Here is a 23,200-nt window from a genome sequence, read left to right on the forward strand (position 1 = left end):
GTTAGGCAAGAAATGTCTGATCTTTGCATGATTAATGCAGTGATGTGTCTTTTTATTTTGTGAGGAAAATGAAAATGGGTGCAGTAATTGATTGAAATGTGTACACATACATAGAAATACAGTATACGAAGCAAAAACAGAGTTTGTGCATCCTAATGAGGTTGAAAGTCATTATTTGGTATGGCCAGCTTTATCCTTCAGCACGGTCTGCACTCTCTTTTAATTTTTTTAAGTAGTCTGGAGGAATAGTTCTCCAGGCCTCTTGAAGGACATTCCAAAACTCTTTTTGGATGCTGGTTGCCTTTGGTTCTGTTCTCTCTCAAGATGATCATTGGTTTAATAATATTCAACAATGATCCTGTTGCTGGGGAGGCCAGTCCATGACTGATAGTTTTCTACTGTGTTAGTTTTTTCTATCTAGGTTTGTTTTACTGCATTGTACTATGCGAGTGATCTTGAGCTATTTTTGAAGACCACTTTAAAAATGACAAGAATTTCTGGGTCTTTGGAAAAGAAGAAATGAGGGGTGGCTTGACACTTTTGCGCAGTACTATATACAGCTGCAATCAAGTGATAGTTAGTTTAGCTTAGAATAAATTGACCAAAGACAAAAATGTGCTGTGCTTTACCTGTTCCTGAGGTGCCAGAAATACTACTTAGTTGGCAAACTTCCATTATAAAATCAATTTAGATGTTTTTAAAAGTTAATGCGGCATTCAAAATACTACAGACTGTATGTAATACAGTAATACTACCAATGTTATGTCACATATGTCACGTTCTTTTAAGGTTCCATTTGTGAAGCCTGGAGGTGGATATTTTCGAAGTTACCATCTTACTTTTTTTTTTTACTAAACATGATGAGGACTACAAACACTCACAGTAGCGACTATTACCAGTCGTTAGACCTATCCAAAATCATGCCCTGCTTTGTTGTGCTTCTGTACACCAATGGAGAACATAACAAAACATTATTCTATACTGAATTAGACTTGAGTGATCAAGAAGATAACCTCATAAGTAATTTTTTTAGTGAGGTCAAGGGAGCCAAGTGCGATTTTTACATAAACATATTCCTTTTAATAACAGGAACCCTTTGTGGGCCATTAGGAAGGATGCAGGTTTACATAAATAGACATCTTTTATTTAAAGTTATACAGTTACCGTGTCCATGCCATTAGTGTTGTACAAAAATATGTTTATAGAGAAAGCGGTGGCTTGGAGATCCATTTTTAGGTGTCAAATGAGGATTAAGTACAGTTAATATAAAGCCTGACAATATGTGCCTTATGCTTGCACCCAAAATGTTGTTGCATGGATGCAACAATCCATCTTTCTTAAAGCAGCAATGCTTTACATGGAATGAATGTGCCAAGCTGCGGGAAAGGGACTGTCCACTCTGAGGATATCTGTGTGACTGTTGTGCTGTATGCTGGTTTAGTGATCACACCAGGATCTGTAACAACTGGCAGTGGTTTAACTGAAAGAAGATTTTGTCATGTTGCTATAGTTTCATCATCACCAAAAAGAAGAACAAGGAAGAGAAGTAGGAGAAATACTATCTCCCTTTTTTTCAACCAATCCAGTGTTGAACAGTAGTATATTTGGTTTCTTAAAAAAATATTTCAATTCACTACATTTCAAAAAGAGAGATTAGTTCTTTTATTTTTCAGGTCCACTTTATTTTTAGGATTAGGCAGTGTCTTTCTCTGCACACTGTGTGCTGTTTAGTGTCATCCTTTTTCATATGTTTTTTCTGTTTGCATGGACATGGACTGTCCTTTGAATATACAGCTGATTTCAGGTTTACTTTAAAAAATTTTTACCTGTTATTGCAAATACTTCTGAAAACAAAAGCCAAAATTCTCAATTACTGATAGTTTAGGTTTAGGAGTTAGGGTTGATTAGACAATTTCTTTAAACTCAGGTTGGAATAGTTTGATCTGGAATGTGTTGCATGTACATATGTAGACACATGTATGTTCTGCTTGTACATGACGCCTTTCCATTGAATTAGGCAATCACGATTCTCTTGAATCACACCACGCCTCAGATGCTATCAATAATTTAGTAGCTATTTTTCAGTGTGTGTGTGTGCGTGCGTGCGTGCGTGCGTGCGTGCGTGCGTGCGTGCGTGCGTGTCTGGAGGTGGGGTTGTTTATGCTCATGGCTGGTGCCAACCTCATTGTTTTTTTATGAAAACTGTAAACCGTATATCTGTATATTTACAACCGGTTACAAGCAGCAAACAAAGGAGACAAAAGGGCACATACAAGAAACCAAACGTATGCAAATAGCATTGCATTTGAAGGATGAATTCATTAACATAAACTGCAGGTCCACATTGTTGTTGTTACAAAAATGTAATGAAATGATATGTAAGTCATGTATTTCATTTACTGTTTCACTACAATGTAACCTACAGCAAACTCCCCCAAACTGACTCCTTGGCTTCCCTGGCAGTATTTCAGTCATGAGATAATAGTGTGACCTCTGACATTTGAACCTTGACCTTTTCTTCAGATACAGAAAGAAATGTTTGTCAGAGGAGCTGAGAGATGAGGAAAACTGCATATCTTTATCAAATCTCCATCTTATTAATCTCTCTCAGAGGCATTATCACTTTGCCATTACACACTCACACACCTATCACCTCGCTAATAGATACATGGAATATGAACACACACCTACACACTCCATATGTCAGGAAAGTCATTTTGATGAAGCACTTTCTACAGTCAACATGGCTACTAAACTCACACCTTGGCAGTGATGAATGTAGTGGTTTGGTGTGTGTGTGTGCTGGTGTGTACTGGACTAGCAGACACAGATTTAGGATGTGTCTCTTGATCATCTCTGTTCTGCTTGTACTGACCCTTAATCACAAAGACCTGTAGAGCCACAGAGGGGAACGGAGGCTGGAAGCAACTACATGTTAGAAATTAAGATGAGAATCTTCACAGATCAAACACTGGGATTTAATCTGTTGTCTTTCAACGTAAACTCATCTATGCGGGAGCAGAATTGAGTTGTTTTTAATCCATTGTGAAATTAGTTGAGCACTCAGTTACAGATGTTTTAAGGTAATTCTCTTCGAAGTAGTCAGTGCAAATTATAACTTCAATTATATAATCTATAGTAAAAATATGTTTAAAATGAAAATGATCAATATCAATAAAAATTGATATTCTGTTGTGAGAAGACCAGCACTTCTTTGTTTAGTTTAATATAAACTATTGTGATGGACCGAGCAGCGAAGGAAACATAGGCACAGGTTAAAGTCCAAAAAAAAGGGATTATTTTTATTTAACACAAAAAAATATTTGGTTAACTCATGCAAAAAGAATTAAAATCTTGGGCCCATAAAAGAGGTCAAAATAACAGAACTCTACTCAAAATTGACAACAATACTGATAACTCAAACGAACTGACTTCCTTAACGAGACAAAGGGGAAACTTAAATAGTGGCTGATCAGTCCACAAAAAGGGGGGAAACACATAGAACCTAACTAAACCTAACATAATGATCTCCAAATCCCCCCCATGGTCCCGAGTTATGGAATGAACCAATTCGCAGTCTTCCTTTAAAGCTTGCTCCACCCCTTTTCCACCTCTTGGCATCTCAATCAAGGGACTGGAGTAGCTGCAACAAAGGTAACTCAGAAAACAAAGATTAAATCATACATAAGTGTGTGATATGATATGACTGCATTTTAGAATGCAGTGTTATGTGAGTATGTGAATTAATTCTAAACCAAAACCAGTTATTTATTGTCCTGTAAATTAATTCCTATATTTAAAGAAAGACGAATGTGAATGCAATGTTATGTATAAGCCTCTACACTAACATGGTGGATATTACCACTGTGTGGCTGTAAGTGCAGCCATCACACAATCCACAACTCAAATGAAAGAGAGAGAACTCATCACTGCTACAGTCTTCCTGCCTGTCCTGAATCAAGGAACTATGAATTATCAAACAAAAAATTATAATTACGTGACTACTGTGGTAAGACTAGACTGAATGTATTCCACAGTTACAGTATATATCTAAATCCTAACCTTTCCTGAATAACCTTAGCATAACAATAGTTGCACAATAGTCTTTGTGTAACTATTGCCTACCGAGGGCTGCCGTCCTAGCTCGCTCTCAAGCTTTAACGAATGATTCAGTAACTTAGCAAACTAGCCAAAATATTCAAAACTTGAAATAAACTCAATATCACCACAACTGGGTGCTCGAAAATGCTTCACACATATAAGAATCTCAGCTTCCTGGAGACTCAGAGCCTGCTCAGCTCCATTTTGTGCATAGCTTGGGTTGGTCTTCTAGTTCAGCCTGTTGTTGATGTAGATGCCCTGGTACTTGTACTCCTCTACCTCATCAACATCCGATCCTGGAAAGGCACAAGTTGTGTAGTGATCGTCCTTCTGAAGTTTGAAAAATATGATTCCTCCCAGAGTGGGCCATAAAATCATCCACTAATGCTCTGTACACCTCCTACCTATCACTAATAGGTAGGACATCCAATCAGTGCAATAACCATCAGAGTAGCTGATATGGCAGAAAGTTTGAATGAAATTCTGAGGAATAAGAGGTGAACAGATGTCCTAATATTGGATAAGGCTGTAACAATTCTAAAACTGAGACTGTGAAATACAAACAGCCACTGTGTCATAATACTGCCCTACCCCCAACTCAACTATGCTAATTAGGAAAAAAGTCACAAAGCTGTTAGTGCATCTTACAAATTTGCACTTGCTATGTTGAGTTTATACTTTCAAGCACCACTCCATGAGGAGCCACAATGGGGTGACAGTAGAGCATAGTGAGAAGTAGAGCAGATCATCTGCTAATCTCTGACCACTCCAGTCTGCAAGCCAAAGTATCCTTTAGCATGATGCTGAACCCCAAGAGGGACCAGCAATAATATTAATTCCAACAGTAGCTAGATGGTAGAGACTTTTTTTTGACTGCATTGCAGGTGAAACCACACTAGTTGTAGCAGTCGTTAGTGTTTGTGTGTTGATGTCTACCCAACTGATGTCTCAGGGTCAGGTATAATTATGTTTGCTGCAAAAGAATCATTGTTTATTTGGGTTCATTCATTCATATTATGTATTTGTATTTGATTTCAAAATAAAAGTCTTGTGCTTCTTTTATGCATTATTGAAATCTAATTTTTGGTTCTAAATATTTAGTAACATACTTCACCTGCACCCTGAGAAATCAACTTCTGTGTTGGCAGGTTTCATAACAAAGTTTGTCATTTTTCAAAATAAACAGCTGCACTGAAAATATCATCAAGAGACACAACGTCTAGATCTTTTTTGCACACATCCAAGGGGAATGGTAAGGTTGATAAATGTGAGGAAATCTTAGACAGTGTCTGTGTGCATGACTGAAGGCGAAGGTATGATCTCAGCGACTCTATACTCCACCTCTACAGGTTTTGCAGGAGGAAAAGAAAAAGACCTCAGAGGAGGTTCATGGATGTGATATGCAGGCATTTGGTGCAACAGAGGAGGTAGACGAGCCACTGTGGTGACCACTAAAGGCAGAAGAAGAAGTGGGGTGGGGTGGGGGTGGGGGGGGGCAACTGATGTACAGCTAAGCCTAGGCCAAAGGGAACAAAAGGCTCGCTGTCAGACTATTGAGGAATATATTAAGCTCTAGAGTAAAAAACTAGCCTTTTATTAATGTTATTATTATTTACCTCCACTTGTGTTTCTTTCACATGTCATGTTTAACGTATATCACCCATATATAACTTAATGGTTGTTTCGGCTGACACTAAATCTGGAATGAACCACTTGAAGACAAAATGGGCCAGTAGGATGGGCTATTGCTAGTATAATAACTTAAGTTTGTTTTATTCATAATTTTGACACTGACGTTTTTATCTTTTACTGCAAATGTATACCAGTGTCAGAGTAAATCTGTAATTTTAACATGTAGGACATATAACAAAAACACAACAAAACTGATGAACGAGAGAAAGAATGCTGCTTTTTATGGTTCTGAGATTTTACAGCAAATTCTGAAAACACTCTTGTGGACAGAGCCCTGTTTGACACACAAAGGTGTTTAAATTTGTCAGCATTTAGTGTGGACATAGTCTGAGTGTGAGATAAAGTCTGCCGCAGAGTGGCTACATCAGTCTGTGTGGCCTCCAGGCACCCACCACAAATGAGACAATTCATCTTTGCTCCCATACATGGCCACAAACACTGCCTTTCTTTGTGCACGCACGCACACACACACGCACACACACACGCACACATAGCTGTCTAATCTGCTTCTTCTCTGCAACCACAGCAGGTATTTCACCTGCTGTTGTTTCTCTTTTATCCACCTCCACTGCACAGACAGCGTCCACTCTCGCATCTTAGAGCTGCCTCTTGTTATCGGTGCTGCCCTGGTTTAGAAAATTCAAGATGATGTTGTTTTTGAGGCAAGTCTTTGTCCTCAAAATTATGTTTATATAAAACACAACTGTTTGCCTAATAGCCTATGCTGGGAAAACAACAAATGATCAAAATTAAGTCTTGAAAGCATTGGTCATATGTTTGTCACTACTACATAATACCAGTAAGATTAAATGTCCTGTAGATATAAAAAAGAATATTATTAGCGATAACACAAAAATCTAGACACCTTAATTTATGTTGTTGTACAATTATTGTTGTTTTGTTTTTTTTTTTCATTTCAGTTTCTCTGTACAGACTGGTAGATTTAATGTTTATTTTGACCACTGCTAGTCAGAGAGTACACAGTCATGCTCAGACTCTGTGTTTTTCACAGATATATACATATAGATGTAGCATCCAGGCTTATGAGATGCGTGTCTAGTAAAAAATGTTTGCTCAGGGGTTAAAGGTACACACAATATCCAATGAAAAAAATTCCAAGACAAAAAAACAAGGAAATGACACTTTAGGTGACACGAAGCTGTACACTATTTTACTGTTGCAAATATGTTTATTTTACATATATCTCATTTAGTAATCCTTTTGTAAATTTGATTTAACACTGAGTGGACTGACACTGGCTTAAGTTACGCACACCAGAGTCCCCATCTCAGCATTGTGACGTCAAGTACCAACCAATTTACTGACCAGTTGATTAAAAAGAAATCAAACTGACACTGACTTAAGCTAAAGTTGGCTTATGTCAATTATGTTATTTAAATGGTTATTTAAATGATCTGAGTGTTATATCAGTTGAATGGCACTGACAAAGGAACAATTAAATTACATGGGTAGAGTACCAGAACTGTCGCTACATCAGCATAAAAGACAGTCCTAAAAGATAAAGTTTAAAGAAATCCATGCACTGCTGCACCAAGGAAAATCGATTAAATCCCTCATCTGCAGCTCTCAGGACAGTAAACTAGTTTAAATGGTAGAGTAATTCTGCCAGTCTCTTAGATTTTACAGCAGAACATCACAAAAACAACTGCACAATTTAACATTATATTATATAAACAGCACAGTTAACATAGGAAGAATATTTTTGCACAAGAAACCCCAATTTTTATCCTAACAATGTGTCCCATGTCAAAAGTGTCAATATTAAGCAAGTTATGATGTTTTTGTTACTTGAGTAACAAATACAGAAAAAAAAAAAACAGTTTGTCCTGGCCTTTTTCAGCTGAGGTTATGGTGCATAATATCTAAAAGGCCCTTAAAATGTTAAAAGATTTATGACTGTTGAAGAATAAAAATTTTTACCTACGTCACTAGGGCTGGGCCATATCATATCACTCACGGTAATACCGGTATAATGTTGGGCAACGATAAGAAAATGAAATATCGCGATAGAATATGGGTAAAACGTGCATGCGCAGTGCCTTTGTTTTCATACGCACATGGCGGAAAAAGTATGGTGGCGATGGAGAATGAGAAGGGGGAAAGCGGATCGTTAAATGAAACGGATGAACCAGAACTGGTTTGTAAAAATGCTGCAACTTCAGTGGTGTGGAACTGGTCTAGCTTTCGTCTGTCAGATACACAACAAAACACTATTTTTGGTAGAGCATGCTAGCGGCCCATCGTTATTACTGTATTTTTTGGAAAATACGGCACACTTAAAAATCAATCCTTTGATTTTTCTGAAAATCGACAGTGCCCCTTATAATCCCGTGTGCCTTATGTATGAATTCTGGTTGTGTTTACTGACCTCGAAACGATGTTATGTGGTACACGGCGCTCGAAAATCTGTCAAATGTTTTAGTACGACTTTGCTAAGCTACGAAGCCGCACAGCTTGATGGATTGTCGGAGCATTACGGCTATTGTATGCAGGCGCCTCGCGGAGTGATACGTACTGTGCTTCAACATAATATTACCTTATTGTGTGTATAACCGCTTTTTACGTTTTGTGGATATTATACATGGTTATGCTGAGGATATGTTGACCAATTTCCACTGGAAATGCCTTTTGGTTAAACTGTCAGCAAGGAATTTGCAATTTTTATATAACTTTAATACACATAAAAACACCTGCTTGTTTAAGTGAAAATGCATTGATGGGTTTTTTTGCACTAATAAAGTTGTGAAGTTGTAAAGTATTTTGTCTAGTGTCATTTATATCATCATTTATATCGTTATTGCAAATTGTCAGATGTGATTAATATTTTTGGTCATATCGCCCTGCTCTATACGTCACATTAGAGCCCCGTCTCACTTCCAACTTGTCACTTAGCGACGTTATGTCACATTTTAATCCGTTGGGTATCTTGCAGTGTTATTTTCAAGCAAGAAAGCTTTACCTTACTAGCAGGTGTTTGAACCATGACAATGATCTTTTTACTAAACTTAGCAGTTTTGGAATCTAAGTCTAACCAAACAGCAAAAACAAGCAGGCGAAAAATGTGAAGGAAACTAAACAGAATGAAAACAAAGTCAAAGTCAGCACAAAAACAGAGCTCCTACACAAGAGACAAACTGTGGTCTCGTAGCTGACAGTTTTGTGAACGCCACCACTACCTCTCCTGCTCTCTTGATACAGAATTTGTCACTCTCGTTCATACAGGAGCACTAGCTCTTGGCGACATATGGCAGCTGGTATACCACAGTACTAACAACTCTGGACACCTTGAGAGTTGCCAGCAGCTTCAACAATATGACCCTGAAAATGTAATGGGTTGGAAAACAATAGGATTAAGCCATGGTTAGGTTTAGATACAAAAAGAACTTTTCATTTACAGATTTTGTTTCCTTCCATTTCCCAGCTTTCCCAGCTTGGCACTCTTAGGCTACAAATCTCTTCTTATGGAATAATGGGTTGTTTTTTTCTGAAGATGGTGGTAAAGTTACTGACCAGAAATATTTCCTCCTTCTGCACTGTCAAGTGAAGGTGGAGCAAAAACCAAAAACATCACAGCAAATGCACCAGTGCTTCACAACCACTTCCAGCACATGCTGAGGAAGCTATAGTTAAAATCTTTGATGAATTATATATCTCCTGCTAACAGTGAAAGCTGCAAAAAGAACCTTGATTAAGACCTTTCCTTAATCAGAAATGATCTCAATCAGCTGGATGGGGAAAGCGCTGCATTTATACCAAGACTCATCATTGTGTGGCTGTGCAAAAAAAATCCTTTAATCCTGTTACTTCTTATTGACACTTTTTCTTCTAATGTTTTTCCTCACTCTGTTGCTGCATGTTGATTCAATTTGTTTTATATGTTTGTTTGTTAGTGTTTTTAAAGACATGATTACACATTGGGTTTGGGTAGTTTCTGCACAGATCATTTTAAGATGCAGCGCACACCGCTGCTCTGTGGGGCTACAAATTGAACCTCAATACCAGACAACTAACCTAAATGTGTCAGACATTACTAACAAATCATACTTTAAGTAAGGTAAGTGAAAAAGTACTGGCTCTGAAATATATAAGAGTACAAAGGCAAAAAGTAACTCTTTTATCTACCAGCTACTGTACAAAGTAAACTGTATTTCAGCCCATATTAATATAATAATAACATAACATTAATACGCAGGCATCCAAGTTGTTGGACGTTAAGAGTTTAAAGGCCAAAGCAATCAAGATTTTCTGTAAATATTTTCTATTGTTTACAACAGACTACACGTATACACATGGGGACAGAAGATACCACCACCAAATCAGCCATCTTTAGCAGAAAACCTGACTCACTGACTGAGCTACAGGAATCCATTATGAGCCACTTGAACTAGTTCACTAAATATAAAATAGGTCAAACTTCAACAGGTCGACCTCAAGCAGCTTAAATATATGTACACAATACATGCATCAATATTAATAATCTTTAAAAATCATGCATATTATAATAGATATTATAATAGACAGAAGTGATATTTTATTGCAGAGTATTTATTTTAAAGACACCATTCCTTGAGCCAGTGTCCTAAAACCACAAATTTCAAAAGCATGTTGGTTTGTGATTCTTTGCGAGAGTAGAAAAAAACCTATTAGAGCATGTTTAGACTCACAAGGATTTTATTCGCTAAAATCATTATATGAACCTTTGGCCATATTTAATACGGCCATCCATTACTGTATCAGAATATGTATGACAGAAAAAAAAACATGAGATACTGCATTTTAGATCCCATTAACAATTATGCTGTTTAAACTTTTGAGTGCAGACCTTCACAGGGTACTGTGAAAAAATGATATTTAGTTTAGTAAAGGATCTGACCACTTCTACTGCTGACTATTTGTGATCACGGTCATCTGACCATAAAACAGCTGTTATATCCCCTCTCTAACCTTCAGCACCTCTGTCTCTGTCTTTCAAACACAAAATAAATCAATGTGACCACAACACAAACCCATCCTTGGCTGTGAAGGAAAGGGCTGGTCAGAGGTCAGATGCTGGGGTGTTGCTTTTGGAGAACATGATCACATGGGGGTGAGCAAGGGTCAAAGTCTAGGTGCAGCAAATGAAACCAAATAACGCGGAGAGGGACGTTGTTTGCTTATCAGATCTGTCCAGTTGTGCATGCGTCTGTGTTGCACTTATCTGTGTATACGTGTGTGCAGTTTAAGGAAAAAGGTATTGATTTAGTAACAGAGCTGAAAGCTTTCAACATTGATTTCTTCCTCTGGATGAGAGCAGGAAGGATCTGGAGGAGTGAGGGGTCAACACCTCTGCCCTGCTGGCAGTACTGAACAGTAATAGGCTAATAAAACCATACTCTCCACCCCCCCCCCAAGCCTTAAGTTCAAGGTTTAATGTGTTCAGCAACACACCAGTTCTTACTGCAATGACTAAAGAAACAAAGTCATAGGATATTCGCATATTATAATGATAATATTTTAAACAATTTTCAGGCATTTGCAAATCACATTCAAAGTCAATTAATGCACTTGTAAATATTTTTACAAAAGAGATCATTAAATGATAATATTCAAATGATTGCTTTCCCCAAAAATATTTAGCAATTTACACCATACATTAACATGAATTTAAGTTAATTATTCTAAATTAATAATGCATAAATGAATTGATTAGCATTATTATTTGAATTCTAAATTGTATGTATGTTTTTTGTCATCAAAAGAGGTGTAAAACCTCTTCAAACAGTTTTTACAGGGATAAACTAATGGATAATCACAGGGTAGTATAAGTTCCACTTAATCAGCTGCCTGCTGTTAATAGTGGTCATGCAAACAACAAGAAAAAAACAAATCAAAATCTGAAATCTGAGTGGGGAAAATGATGTTGATAAATTTGGATTCTTTTGTCATTAAAATAGCGATCGTTGTTGTTCCAATTTCACAAGTAGAAAATTGAGAAAAATGTTTACATAAATATATTCCTGAGTGTAGAAGATTTACACAGATTGTAGTGACTGCATGCACCACTGGGCAAGCTAACAACGCTCAGCCTTGTATGTGTCCATGAGAAAATAAATTACACTATGTAGTCAACAGAAAAGATAAGAAAGGTAGGTGTGTGTGTGTGTGTGTGTGTTCTATTTATGTTTCTATGTTATGTTATGTGCTAGTGCTAACTAATAGCTAATTTGATTTGTTCATGCCTTATGGCAAGGTTGTATTAAATTGTGCTATTATGCTCTTTCACACACACACACGTACACGCACACACCAACAGGTAACCTCAGCTCGTCTGATATTTGACTATATTAGCAGCTTGTGCCTGACAGGCGTGTCACTGGAGTGGTGCACACTGAGCCTGCTCTCGTCCCTCAGGACACTTGTGAAGGTCATATTTAGCCAACTGACAAAACACTCCTCAATTGCCTCTGAATATTACAGAAGCAAAAGCTTCAGAGAGGAGTAAGTACTGATAGCATTCTACAGAAATTCACACCTTTGGCTCGAACACTGTTATTCAGCAATTAATGCTGGATGATGGAGTGAACAAAGCATCCCAGCATTTTCAACACCCCGGTGCAGGAACAGTTTCATTTATTATCGGCTGGACGACTCCACATTTCAGTCAGGTAACATGTCTCCAGGCTTCCTGTGTAAAATAAAGGCACATGCAGCTTTTCAAGAGTTTCATTAATATACAATTTCATTTTTTTGAGTTGAAGATAAGCTGGAACATACAAAAGAGAATTAACCCTGTCTGGCTATGAAACTGTTGAGCTCCACATTTATTAATCCTTTGATGCCTGCACATTGTGTCATGCAAGACGTCGACATTCTCCTCCTAAGAAAGACCATACAGTCTACATGATCATGTAATAAACATGATCATGTAGACTGTATGGTCTTTCTGTTTTTATTGATACGCTACACGGGTCCCAGCTCAAACAGACAGTTGGTGGTACATATGCCCAGTGAAGCTCCCATGCTTGGCAGCCTAGCAGTGTCACTGGGGCCCTGCCAAACACATGAGCTTATAATTGTATTTGATTTAATGCGAGGAAAGTATGCATAAGGTTTTACACATTGACTGACAGATTGATCATCCATCAGCATGCATTAGTGGAATGCAGGTGTTTTGTGGCCAGAAATATGATGAAACAAAAGGACATAAATGTTGTTTTATTTCAATTCAGACAGATTTCTGGTACCCTACTTGCAAAAACTACAATAATATGAAGGGTTTTTTTGTCTAGAAAATCTGTAGGTAATTATTTTAGTGATTAGTTCCTCTAGCTCTTGCAGCTGAACTGCTGTTAACAAACACCCAAGATGCTAATTGCATCAACCTCATTAACCTCAGCTGCACAATACAATTAGCATTATTATTATTTATTATTATTTTTATTCACATAGTATTTTTTGTTGTAAGCATTATTTGCATTTTGATCTGCAGGATTCATCCTCATATGTCGCTTTCCCCATGGTGTCGTCCAGAGTGAGAGAACGATAACTAACATTTTCACACATGAAGAGATGAAGAGTCCGAGACTGACTAATTGAGCAGTTTTGAACTGTATTATGTGTACTATAAAAAAAAGGAGGCTGCCTGCCAGGATACGAATGTTGCTTATATTGTACACATTCCTATCACATTTACAAGAAGTGCTCTCTTTGAAGCTCAAACCCGGTTGCCTCCAGAGACTCCCACACAGACATCACAGGAGTCCCAAAGATCTGATTGTTCATTAACCTCGGCCTCTGCCTGGAAATAGCAACATACAACCTGTCATTAGTGAGTCATTCACTCTTGCTGTTTATCTCTCTTCTCTTTTCTCTCAGGTTTTCTTTTTTTCTGCTCCATTACTCCGAGGCTGCTCAATTCCAAATGTTCAGAATGTAAGAAAAAAATCGCAACATCTGTGGCAAGGATGACAAATCCCAAAGCAAAGCCGTACTTCAGTGAAACATAGTTAAGCATTTTTTGAGAGAGAGAAAGAGAGAGAGAATGAACAACAACAAGATACACTAGGTGGACTGTCGTTAGATTTTACACACAAAAAAGTGATTTATCAGTTTATCACAGTGATTTATCCCCAGAGAATAATCACTGTGGTAATCTCGTAACTTTAGCGTCTTTACTTCAATCAGGTTGGCAAAGAGCTTTGGGTTAGGAATAAGGTTAAGTTACATTTTAGCCACATGCTAAACAAGCATAGCTTAGCATAGGCCAACACTGCAACAGGTAGAACACTGTTGTTTATTTCAAAATAGCCAAAAGCTAATAAGATTTCCATCAGTTTCTATTCAATTTTACATTGTGTATAATGCTAATTAGCAATCATCAGCATGCTAGAAAGAATTGGCTTCTCCTCATTGGCACTCTGTTAAATGCAGAATTGAATTTAAAAATACTTCTCCTCACATACCATATCTTGAATAATCAGGCCCATCTTATCTTAAAGACTTCGGTCAGACTGCTGGCTGATTTTTTTTTTTTTTTGCTCCAAGAGTATTTAAAGTAGAATGGGAGGCAGAGCCTTCAGCTTTTTGTCCCCTCTTCTGTGGAACCAGCTCCCAGTTTGGATTTGGGTGATCTTTCCTCTTCTTTTTTTTTTCCAATCATTAAATAATTGCAGTTTGTCTTTGTTTTTTTGTTTTTTTGAAGACCCAGATCTGCCTCATGGGCACATCTAATTTTTCTGCCTTTGCAAATAAAGAAAGCAAACTAGATCCATTTTTCCAGCTGTCTTAATGTCCTTCCCAAAAATTAACTCGCGCAGAATATTATCATAATCAATAGAAATGATCTACAGAAATAAGACCCCTGTTGCTTAAAAACAGCTGAGACCAAAATCGTGATCCTGAGATGTTCTTTTTTACTTGCTCACAGTCTGATAGCAGTCACACCATGCTGTGTTCAAGTCCAACTGAGTCACTCTTTCATTATCTCCCACTGCTCTTATCTTTTTCTTTCACTGAAATTCTCTTTGCACAGACAGCCGAGGCACCCAACTGTGTGCAAGGGAGATGTACGCAGAGAGAGGATAAAGGACGCGTTAACAAACTGCAGTAGCTAAGCAGGATTGCTGAGACAGCAAGCTATGGTCAAGTCTAGAGTGTATATAAACCAATGCTGCAAGTCGAGAAGTAGAAGCATATCTCCCAATTAATGCCAGGCAATTAGGCCCACTGCTCTTCTAGGCAAAATTAAAAATCATTACAGTCTGCAGGATATGTATGAGTATGGGTGTGTGTGTGGCACACCGTAAGCAGCAGGTGATATAGTACTGCTGGTGTGTGCTTTTTCTCCAAATATGTTATCACATTTGATTTTCATGAAAAGATGCAAAGTAGCTCCATCTGGCCTTTATCTGCTGATAACGATAAGGGGGGGGGGGGGGGGGAGCTAGTATGATTATTTAAATACAGACATAGGCAGACAGTCCTTTACTGTTGTCCAAGAGGTTGTGAGTGGGGAGTTTCCTGACATATCATTGCTGCTCTCTAGTGGTTGCTGCAAAAACTTGAAATGTAAAAATGATCTCAGTCCTTTTGCCTGTATCTTTCTTTTACTACTGAAATGTACTGTTTGTACTAAGAATTCATGTGAAATAAATCATTTTTTAAATGACGTACTGATTTATTTCTTAGCAAATGTAAAACCTTTTTAACAATGAAATTCTTAACATATTTATTTTCTTAACAAAAGAAACAAATAATGAATTTAAAGCATAATGAGCTATTCTTATTTACTTAACTTGTAGTACGTATTGACATAATGAAAATTCAGTATTTAATTTAGAGACTAAAACTGCTGAAAAATTAAAGCAAAATGAATAGAAATACAACAAAAATCAAAAGGTTTGTTTATTTTTCTGACAGTTATTTTCATTATCAATTATTTACATTACACTCTCGATTGCTTTTTCAATTAATTGTTTTGTATATTAAATGTCAAAAATAGTGAAAAACATTTTTACACTGCTTCTTTTCACTGTCACCTTTGTTTTTGATTGATTAATTGAATCAGAATTTCAGATCTAGATGACTTTTTGAAACTGGTCTGAAAAACTATATGCTTGAATACAATGGACAATACCACCAGTGTCTTTGGTGGATGAAAATGATCAAATTGATACACAAAGAAAACAACAGTGTGGTTCAATGTACAGTGGGGCATACACAATGAAATGTTTCCCTGCTGTAGACTGACTCCTCCTTCACCTCACATGCTCTGCAGTAAGTCCTGGATTACCCTACTGACCCACGCTGAGTTCTCCGTGACACAGATTCACTTATAGCACAAAACCAGCAGAGGACATTAAAATCACATCAACACAACGTCGGTCATAGGACCTTAAACTCACCCAACCAGGGAGGAACCCAAACATGCGGAAATTGAATGTTTTGCCTTGTTTAGATCACATTATAATATAGCCTCTGTCATGTGGGGAAGCTTCCTAAACAGGACATTTTAAGCCCCAAGACCTACTTAAAGAAACAGGGCTGTGCGTTCTCTGCACGTATGCTGGTAATATTTTTGCCCCATGTGGTTGCAGAGTAGTTTCTTAATGACAGGGGAAGCCTGAGCAGTGCGGGGCCAGCTCCACGGCCCTCTGCATAAACAGCCATAGCTGGCTGCCATCTGGTTGGCTCCTACTTCAGAGCAGAGAACCCACTGAATCCTTACTGATCATCTCCACTGATTCCTACATTGAACTGCTGGAGTATGTAGGAACAGTTACGGATTGTAACATCAAACTTATACCCAAATAATTAAAGGGCTGGTATAACCAAACTAACAAAAATCTAAATTCTTGCTTACTTTAGAGGATTTTTAGGGACACAGAAAGCATTGGTTTAATTTGACATATTCTTCTTTTCAGATTTCTGCCACAAATCCAGTGTATAAAGTGTATTCAGTGTATAGTGTAATAAAGAGAGGGACTATTACAAGCAGTACATGTAATATTGATTATTAGTATATTTATAACATTAATAGTGCAATCATTGATTAATTATATCATCAGATAAATCTGATTACTAGTTTTTCACTAATCTATTATTTTCAAGGCCTATGGAGTGTCTCACACACACTCAAATGGCCTTCAAAGTCATTGCATTTTAAATGACTTCGCAGTTCCCAGTAACTACACTGCAGCGGTATTTAAAAATCTTCAAAAAAAAAAATCTTTTATGATATTTAAAGTTCAGATTTCTGAGCTGATTTCTTAAGCAAACCAAAACTAGGTAACTTATCTTGTCTCCTGCCACACCAGAGGAGACAAGACTTTAGACCATGTGTATTCCAACCTGGCTGGAGCCTACAAAGCCACACCCCTCCCCCACATTGGACAATCGGACCATCTCTCCCTGTTCCTCACACCTCGGTATTCACCACTCATCCAACGTGTGAAACCTGCTGTGAGGACAATTAAAGTGTGGCCAGAGGGGACAGACGCAGTGCTCCAGGACAGATTTAAAAACACAGACTGGAATATGTTCACCCACACAGACCTGGACCAGTACGCCTCATCTGTACTGGATTACATCTCCAAAACCACAGGCAGTGTCACCACCCAGAAACGGATCACCATGTACCCCAACCAGAAGCCTTGGATGAACCGGGATGTTCGTCTCCTCCTGAAGGCCCGCAACACTGCCTTTAGGTCAGGAGATGCACACGCCTACAGTACAGCCAGGGCTAATCTAAAGAAGGGCATCAAAAAAGCCAAACACCATTACAAAAAGAAGGTAGAAGAACACTTCTCCAACTCCAACCCCCGACGCATGTGGCAAGGACTCCAGACCATCACAGACTACAGGACCACCAAACCCTCCCCCGCATCCTCTGATGTCTCCTTCCTCAACGAGCTCAACAACTTTTATGCTCGTTTTGAGCGAGGGAACCCCACAACCACAACCAAAGCAGACATGACGCCAGACCACCAACCTATGACTCTCTCCCCCACCGATGTAGGAGCGGTGCTGAGCAGGATCAATGTCCACAAGGCTGCAGGCCCTGATGGCATCCCCGGGCGTGTTCTCAGAGCGTGTTCTGGGGAGCTTGCAGGAGTGCTCACAGACATATTCAATCTGTCCTTGGCCCACGCTGTGGTACCGGCCTGCTTCAAATCCACCTCCATCGTCCCGATACCCAAAAACTCCAACCCATCTTGCCTCAATGATTACCGCCCAGTAGCACTCACCCCCATCATCACTAAGTGCTTAGAGCGACTGGTCCTAGCACACTTCAAATCCTGTCTCCCCCCCACCCTGGACCCCCACCAATTCGCATACCGCCGGAACAGGAGCACAGAGGATGCAGTCTCCATCGCAATGCACTCTGTCCTCTCACACCTGGACAACAATAACACCTACGCCAGAATGCTGTTTATAGACTTCAGTTCAGCATTCAATACAATCCACCCCTCACAACTCATCAGGAAACTGACAGACCTGGGTATCAGTTCCCTCATCTGCAAATGGTTACTGGACTTCCTGACCAACCGCCCCCAACATGTCCGGCTGGATAACCGCTGCTCATCTACCATCACAATGAACACCGGTGTACCACAAGGCTGTGTGATGAGCCCTTTCCTCTACTCCCTCTTCACCCACGACTGCAGACCTGCTGATGGTTCCAACACCATCATTAAGTTTGCAGATGACACCACGGTGATTGGCCTCATCAGTGACAACGATGAGGCCGCCTACAGGGAGGAGGTGGATCGTCTGGCTGAGTGGTGCGACAGAAACAACCTGCTGCTTAACACCGAGAAGACCAAGGAGCTCATCGTGGACTACAGGAGGAATGCTGACCCACATCCACCCATCCACATTAAGGGGACGGCTGTGGAGCGTGTGAGCAGCTTCAAGTTCCTGGGAGTCCACATCTCCGAGGATCTCACCTGGACGACCAACTGCTCCAAGCTGGTCAAGAAGGCTCACCAGCGCCTCTTCTTCTTGAGGACTCTGAGGAAGAACCACCTGTCCTCAGACATCCTGGTGAACTTCTATCGCTGCACCATCGAGAGCATCCTGACCAACTGTATAACAGTCTGGTACGGGAACTGCTCTGCCTCGGACCGGAAGGCGTTGCAGAGGGTCGTGAAAACTGCCCAGCGCATCGCCGGAGCACCACTTCCTGCCATAAAAGACATCTACAGGAAGCGGTGTCTGAAAAGGGCTGGGAAAATCATCAAAGACCCCAGTCACCCATCACATGGACTCTTCACCCTCCTGCCCTCTGGGAGGCGCCACAGGAGCCTCCGGACTAAGACCACCAGGTACCGGAACAGCTTCTTCCCCACAGCTGTCAGACTCCTGAACTCTGCCTCCTGACATCTGACCCACGTTAAACTCATGGACTGAACATACACACACCCACAATGGACAACTGTACCCTCAAACACACAATAATAACATGGACTGAACCACCACTCACAACCACTAGCACTTTATATAGCCTCTGTAGAAACTATCTACACCCTCACTTATCTTAACTGCACTACTGTATAGCTCTGTGTAAATAATCATTCTGTACATTCGATAATCTTTAATCCTACAACTGTTTACAACTTGCATAGTTCCCATTTCTGTATAGCTGTATATCCCAGATTCTGTAAAGTTATTTATTTCATATTCTATATAGTTTTTCATATTTATATCCTGTTCATATCCTGTACATAGCTTGTACTCACTACAGCCTGTACATACTTATAGTTATAGAATATTCACAACATACTTCATACCGTGTACATTATAACATACCATAATAGACCCATTTCTGTAATATACTCACATATCTATATTATTGCTAATATATATTGTAATATATCTATATCACTAAAGCACTTCTGGATGGATGCAAACTGCATTTCGTTGCCCTGTACCTGTGCATGTGCAATGACAATAAAGTTGAATTCTATTCTATTCTATTCTATTCTATTCTATTTTCCACATTTCTGGGTTTTGTACAATCACTATCGATTCTTACTGTTAATGTAAAGCTTAAAATGTCTCACAAACACCTGCACTGACATTTTTCAAATGCAAGGAAAAAGAACATTTGTTTGGGACTACATTTAGTGACAGATTGATCTGGAATGATTATATGCTATATTTACAAGCAAAGAATGCTTTACCCTAAAATAATTAGTCACGATAACTGGACGGACAGCAGTTCAACAGTCACTGATATTTTGGAGGGTACGTGCTCAAGCACAAAAAGGGCACATACTGTAAGTAGTATTTTAAAAAGTACATTGTGCACAATAACAAATGTATTAGCTACTTGCTTGCTTTTCACAGTCTGACCTTTGGGTGAAGTTATCAGAACATTCACTCCTGGAAAGACTGTCTTGAATATTTTAAACTGAATAATCGTTCTCACTAGAATGATGGACTTCCCAGACTGATGGGAAGGTTTATATTCACCATGTTTTCTCTTGCTGGCTCTCTGCGTTTTCAGATTTATATTTTCTGCCTATTTAAAACCCTTTTCCTGCCATCATTGTGCAGTGTTCTGTGTTCTTTGAGCTACATTAGTAAGTCAGTCACTCTTTTGACCCCCTACAATACATCCTGATTTTCTAGAGATGAATTTAGATTTTTGGTTTTGGCTCAACAAACTCTTCAGCAAAAACATTTCCCATCAGCATCATAATCTCAGCTGATCCATAAACGATACCTCATCCAAGATCAGTTATCTAGCCTTTAATCTGCTACAATGCCAAGCAGACGTCTTTACTTGTGGGACCCAAAAGTACGGCAGTCTGTGTGGTGAAGCAAAACTTTCCCATACTGCTATAAGCTTAGATATTTGAATAAGTAATGCACCTGTTTTCAGGGGGGAAAAAAAGAAAAAGCTTCTGTGAAAGCACTTAACAACTTCTCAAAAACACACAAAGCCCGTGTAGGCATGACAGAAAACATTCATACGCAAAAGAGCCAGATCTACAAAAGAGAGACACTTTCACAAGAAAAGCTTTCGCTCCTGCAGCAATTTTACGTCTGTGATGTAACTTCATTTGAATCACAAAGAAAGAAAAAGCTTTCTCAAATCTTTGCACTGAATGCAGGAGAGAGAGAAAAGGACGAAAACAAAATCAAAAATGCAAAGAAGTCCTCCTTTTCTGTACGGTGTTGTTATCCAGATAAGCACACAAATATAAGCGACTTTTGACCAGCTACACCCCTCAGTTCCCATGACGGAGTCGACTCATTTTGTGTTTGTGATACAGAGACTGTGTGTTTGAGCCTGTTGTGCCAACAGAAAAGTCGACAGGGGCAGCACTAGGGCAAGCTGTGGGAGGCTCACAGAAAAGAAGAAAAGAAAAAAAGCAGACACCGAGGCCGGGTTGATGAAGAGCCGAAAGAAGGAACTCAAGCAGAAATAAATTCCCCCCCGCCCCCCCCCCTTCAGAAAGACCCCCTCTTATTGGTAGTTCATTAGTCTTGATCTTGCCTTTGACCCACAGTAAATGCTGCAGCAAGCACACTGCTATGACACCGCCACTATACAAGCACAGACACAGGAATGCTGCTTCTGTTATTGTCTTTAAGTGCCAAACTCAGGCCAAGGCCTAGCCAGGGTTTCAAAAACAAACTAACAACCGTGCAAGGTTTTCACTCACTCACTCACACACACACACACACACACACACACGCACACACACACACACACACACCACTTCCGTCCATTCTCTCTCACAGAGAAAGGAAGTGGAGTCGAACTGGCCGAGCCCCAGCTGTCCAGACAGAGGTAGCCTGGCAAACCCAGTCTCCTGCCTGCCTACTTCCTCCTCTGAATGGCTGTAAAAGACTCACAGAGCATTTGCTGTCCTTCAGTGCTCACTGTTTTGTAAGATGTAGAGAGCCACTTCAAGTGTAAAGAAGTACTTAAATGTACTTTCTGCGATGCACAAGAGTGATAGTCTCAACCCTAATTTTTACGTGATCACATTTTGTCCCCCGCCTCTGTTTTGTTTTTAGGGCAAACCCAATAGAAGTTTTGCTCTCTGGGACTCAGAAGTTACATTGTGGGCCCCTCTTTGCTTAGTGAACATCTGCCTACATTTTCCATCAGTATTTATCCCCACAGTGGGCTGCCCACTGTGGGTCATGTGGCTCTGGCCATAGTGCCCCCACATGAGACCATAAGAAGCATGTTGCTGGGTGTTAGCACCATTGTTTCCTTCACTAACAATGCTGGGATTGTGATATAGTAAGAAAAAATGTGTGATAGCTGAGAAACCTACTTGTTACATACTTCTTCAATATCCAAAATATGATCTTTGTACAACAGGAAAAAAATAGTACTGATACATTAGCAGTGAACATAAATAGTCCAGCTCTCTATCATCACTGTCATCACAATGTTTCTCCTAATCCTTGCATATTTACAGGGACATCTCTGAGATCTATGTGTGTGCTGTCCTTTTTAAACAGCTGCCAAACAAAGAAAGACTATAAAGGACAAGATAAACAACATGTTATAAAAAGCACAACAAGCAGGCTGCAGCATCTAAATAGTAGACCTCTATTCAGCTGCCACACACTGTTAAAAATTCAAACTCTAGAAAAACACACCATCTGACGAGATTTTGAAAGGAAAGAGAGAAAATAAGGGTCTGCTTCGTTCTGAGCTGCACGCAGATCATTAAAGTCCAAGTTCAAAAATGAACTTGATCAAAGATCACCATCACATGACAACCTGCGCATAAAATGAGGCTGAGCTTTCACAGAGGATAGCATATTGATTCTAAGTGTTTATAGTTAGCAGTTTTTTTGCTTTTCAGTATACACACAAGCCATACATCCTTCTCACATTCATTTAAGAAAGTCTCAGGAACAGCAACTTTACCACAATCTCATTTGAAATGTGTGATTGGCCAAGGGTCCAACCTCTTACCTTGGGCCATTTGGGGTTGATGAGTCGTGCTTTAATTGCATCATCCAACGCGGTGCTGTACTCGCCCAGTCTCAGATATGCTGCAGAGCGGTTACTGTACAAAATGCAGTTTTGGGGATCGGCAGTCAGGGCTTCACTGTAAAGGCGAACAGCCAGTTCAAATTCCCCCTGCTGGCAGGCCTGATTACTGCGACGCACCCGCTCGAGAAATTCAGCTTTGCTAAGGGCTGGGGGTCCAGTGCCAGACAGTCGATCGGCTCTTTTTACCATCTGGGCTGAAAGGATCACAGGTGCAGGAGAAGAGGTCGATGACGAAGAAGGGTCGGTGGTCCTGCTGGTGGAGCGAGAACCAAAAAGAGAGAACTGAGGAGAGAAGAAGCAAAAGGGAGGAGAAAAAGGGAGAAAGGGGAAGAGCAGGGTTAAATGTTTTGCAACTAGAGAAGAAATCTTTATTTT

The 23,200-nt window shown here is 39.5% G+C and overlaps 1 protein-coding gene across 2 annotated transcripts in view; it reads right to left on the minus strand.

Annotated features, from left to right (window-relative positions):
* Positions 1-23,200, minus strand: part of ttc28 (tetratricopeptide repeat domain 28) — a 166,523-nt gene that overhangs the window by 135,617 nt on the left and 7,706 nt on the right. For both annotated transcript variants that reach the window (XM_082540931.1, XM_082540930.1), the window contains exon 2: positions 22,745-23,107. In XM_082540931.1, the coding sequence (XP_082397057.1) occupies positions 22,745-23,107 (363 nt within the window). The remainder of the gene's footprint in view (positions 1-22,744; positions 23,108-23,200) is intronic.

Source organism: Aulonocara stuartgranti, assembly GCF_965226115.1.
Source record: "Aulonocara stuartgranti genome assembly, chromosome: 7".
Lineage (NCBI taxonomy): Eukaryota > Metazoa > Chordata > Actinopteri > Cichliformes > Cichlidae > Aulonocara > Aulonocara stuartgranti.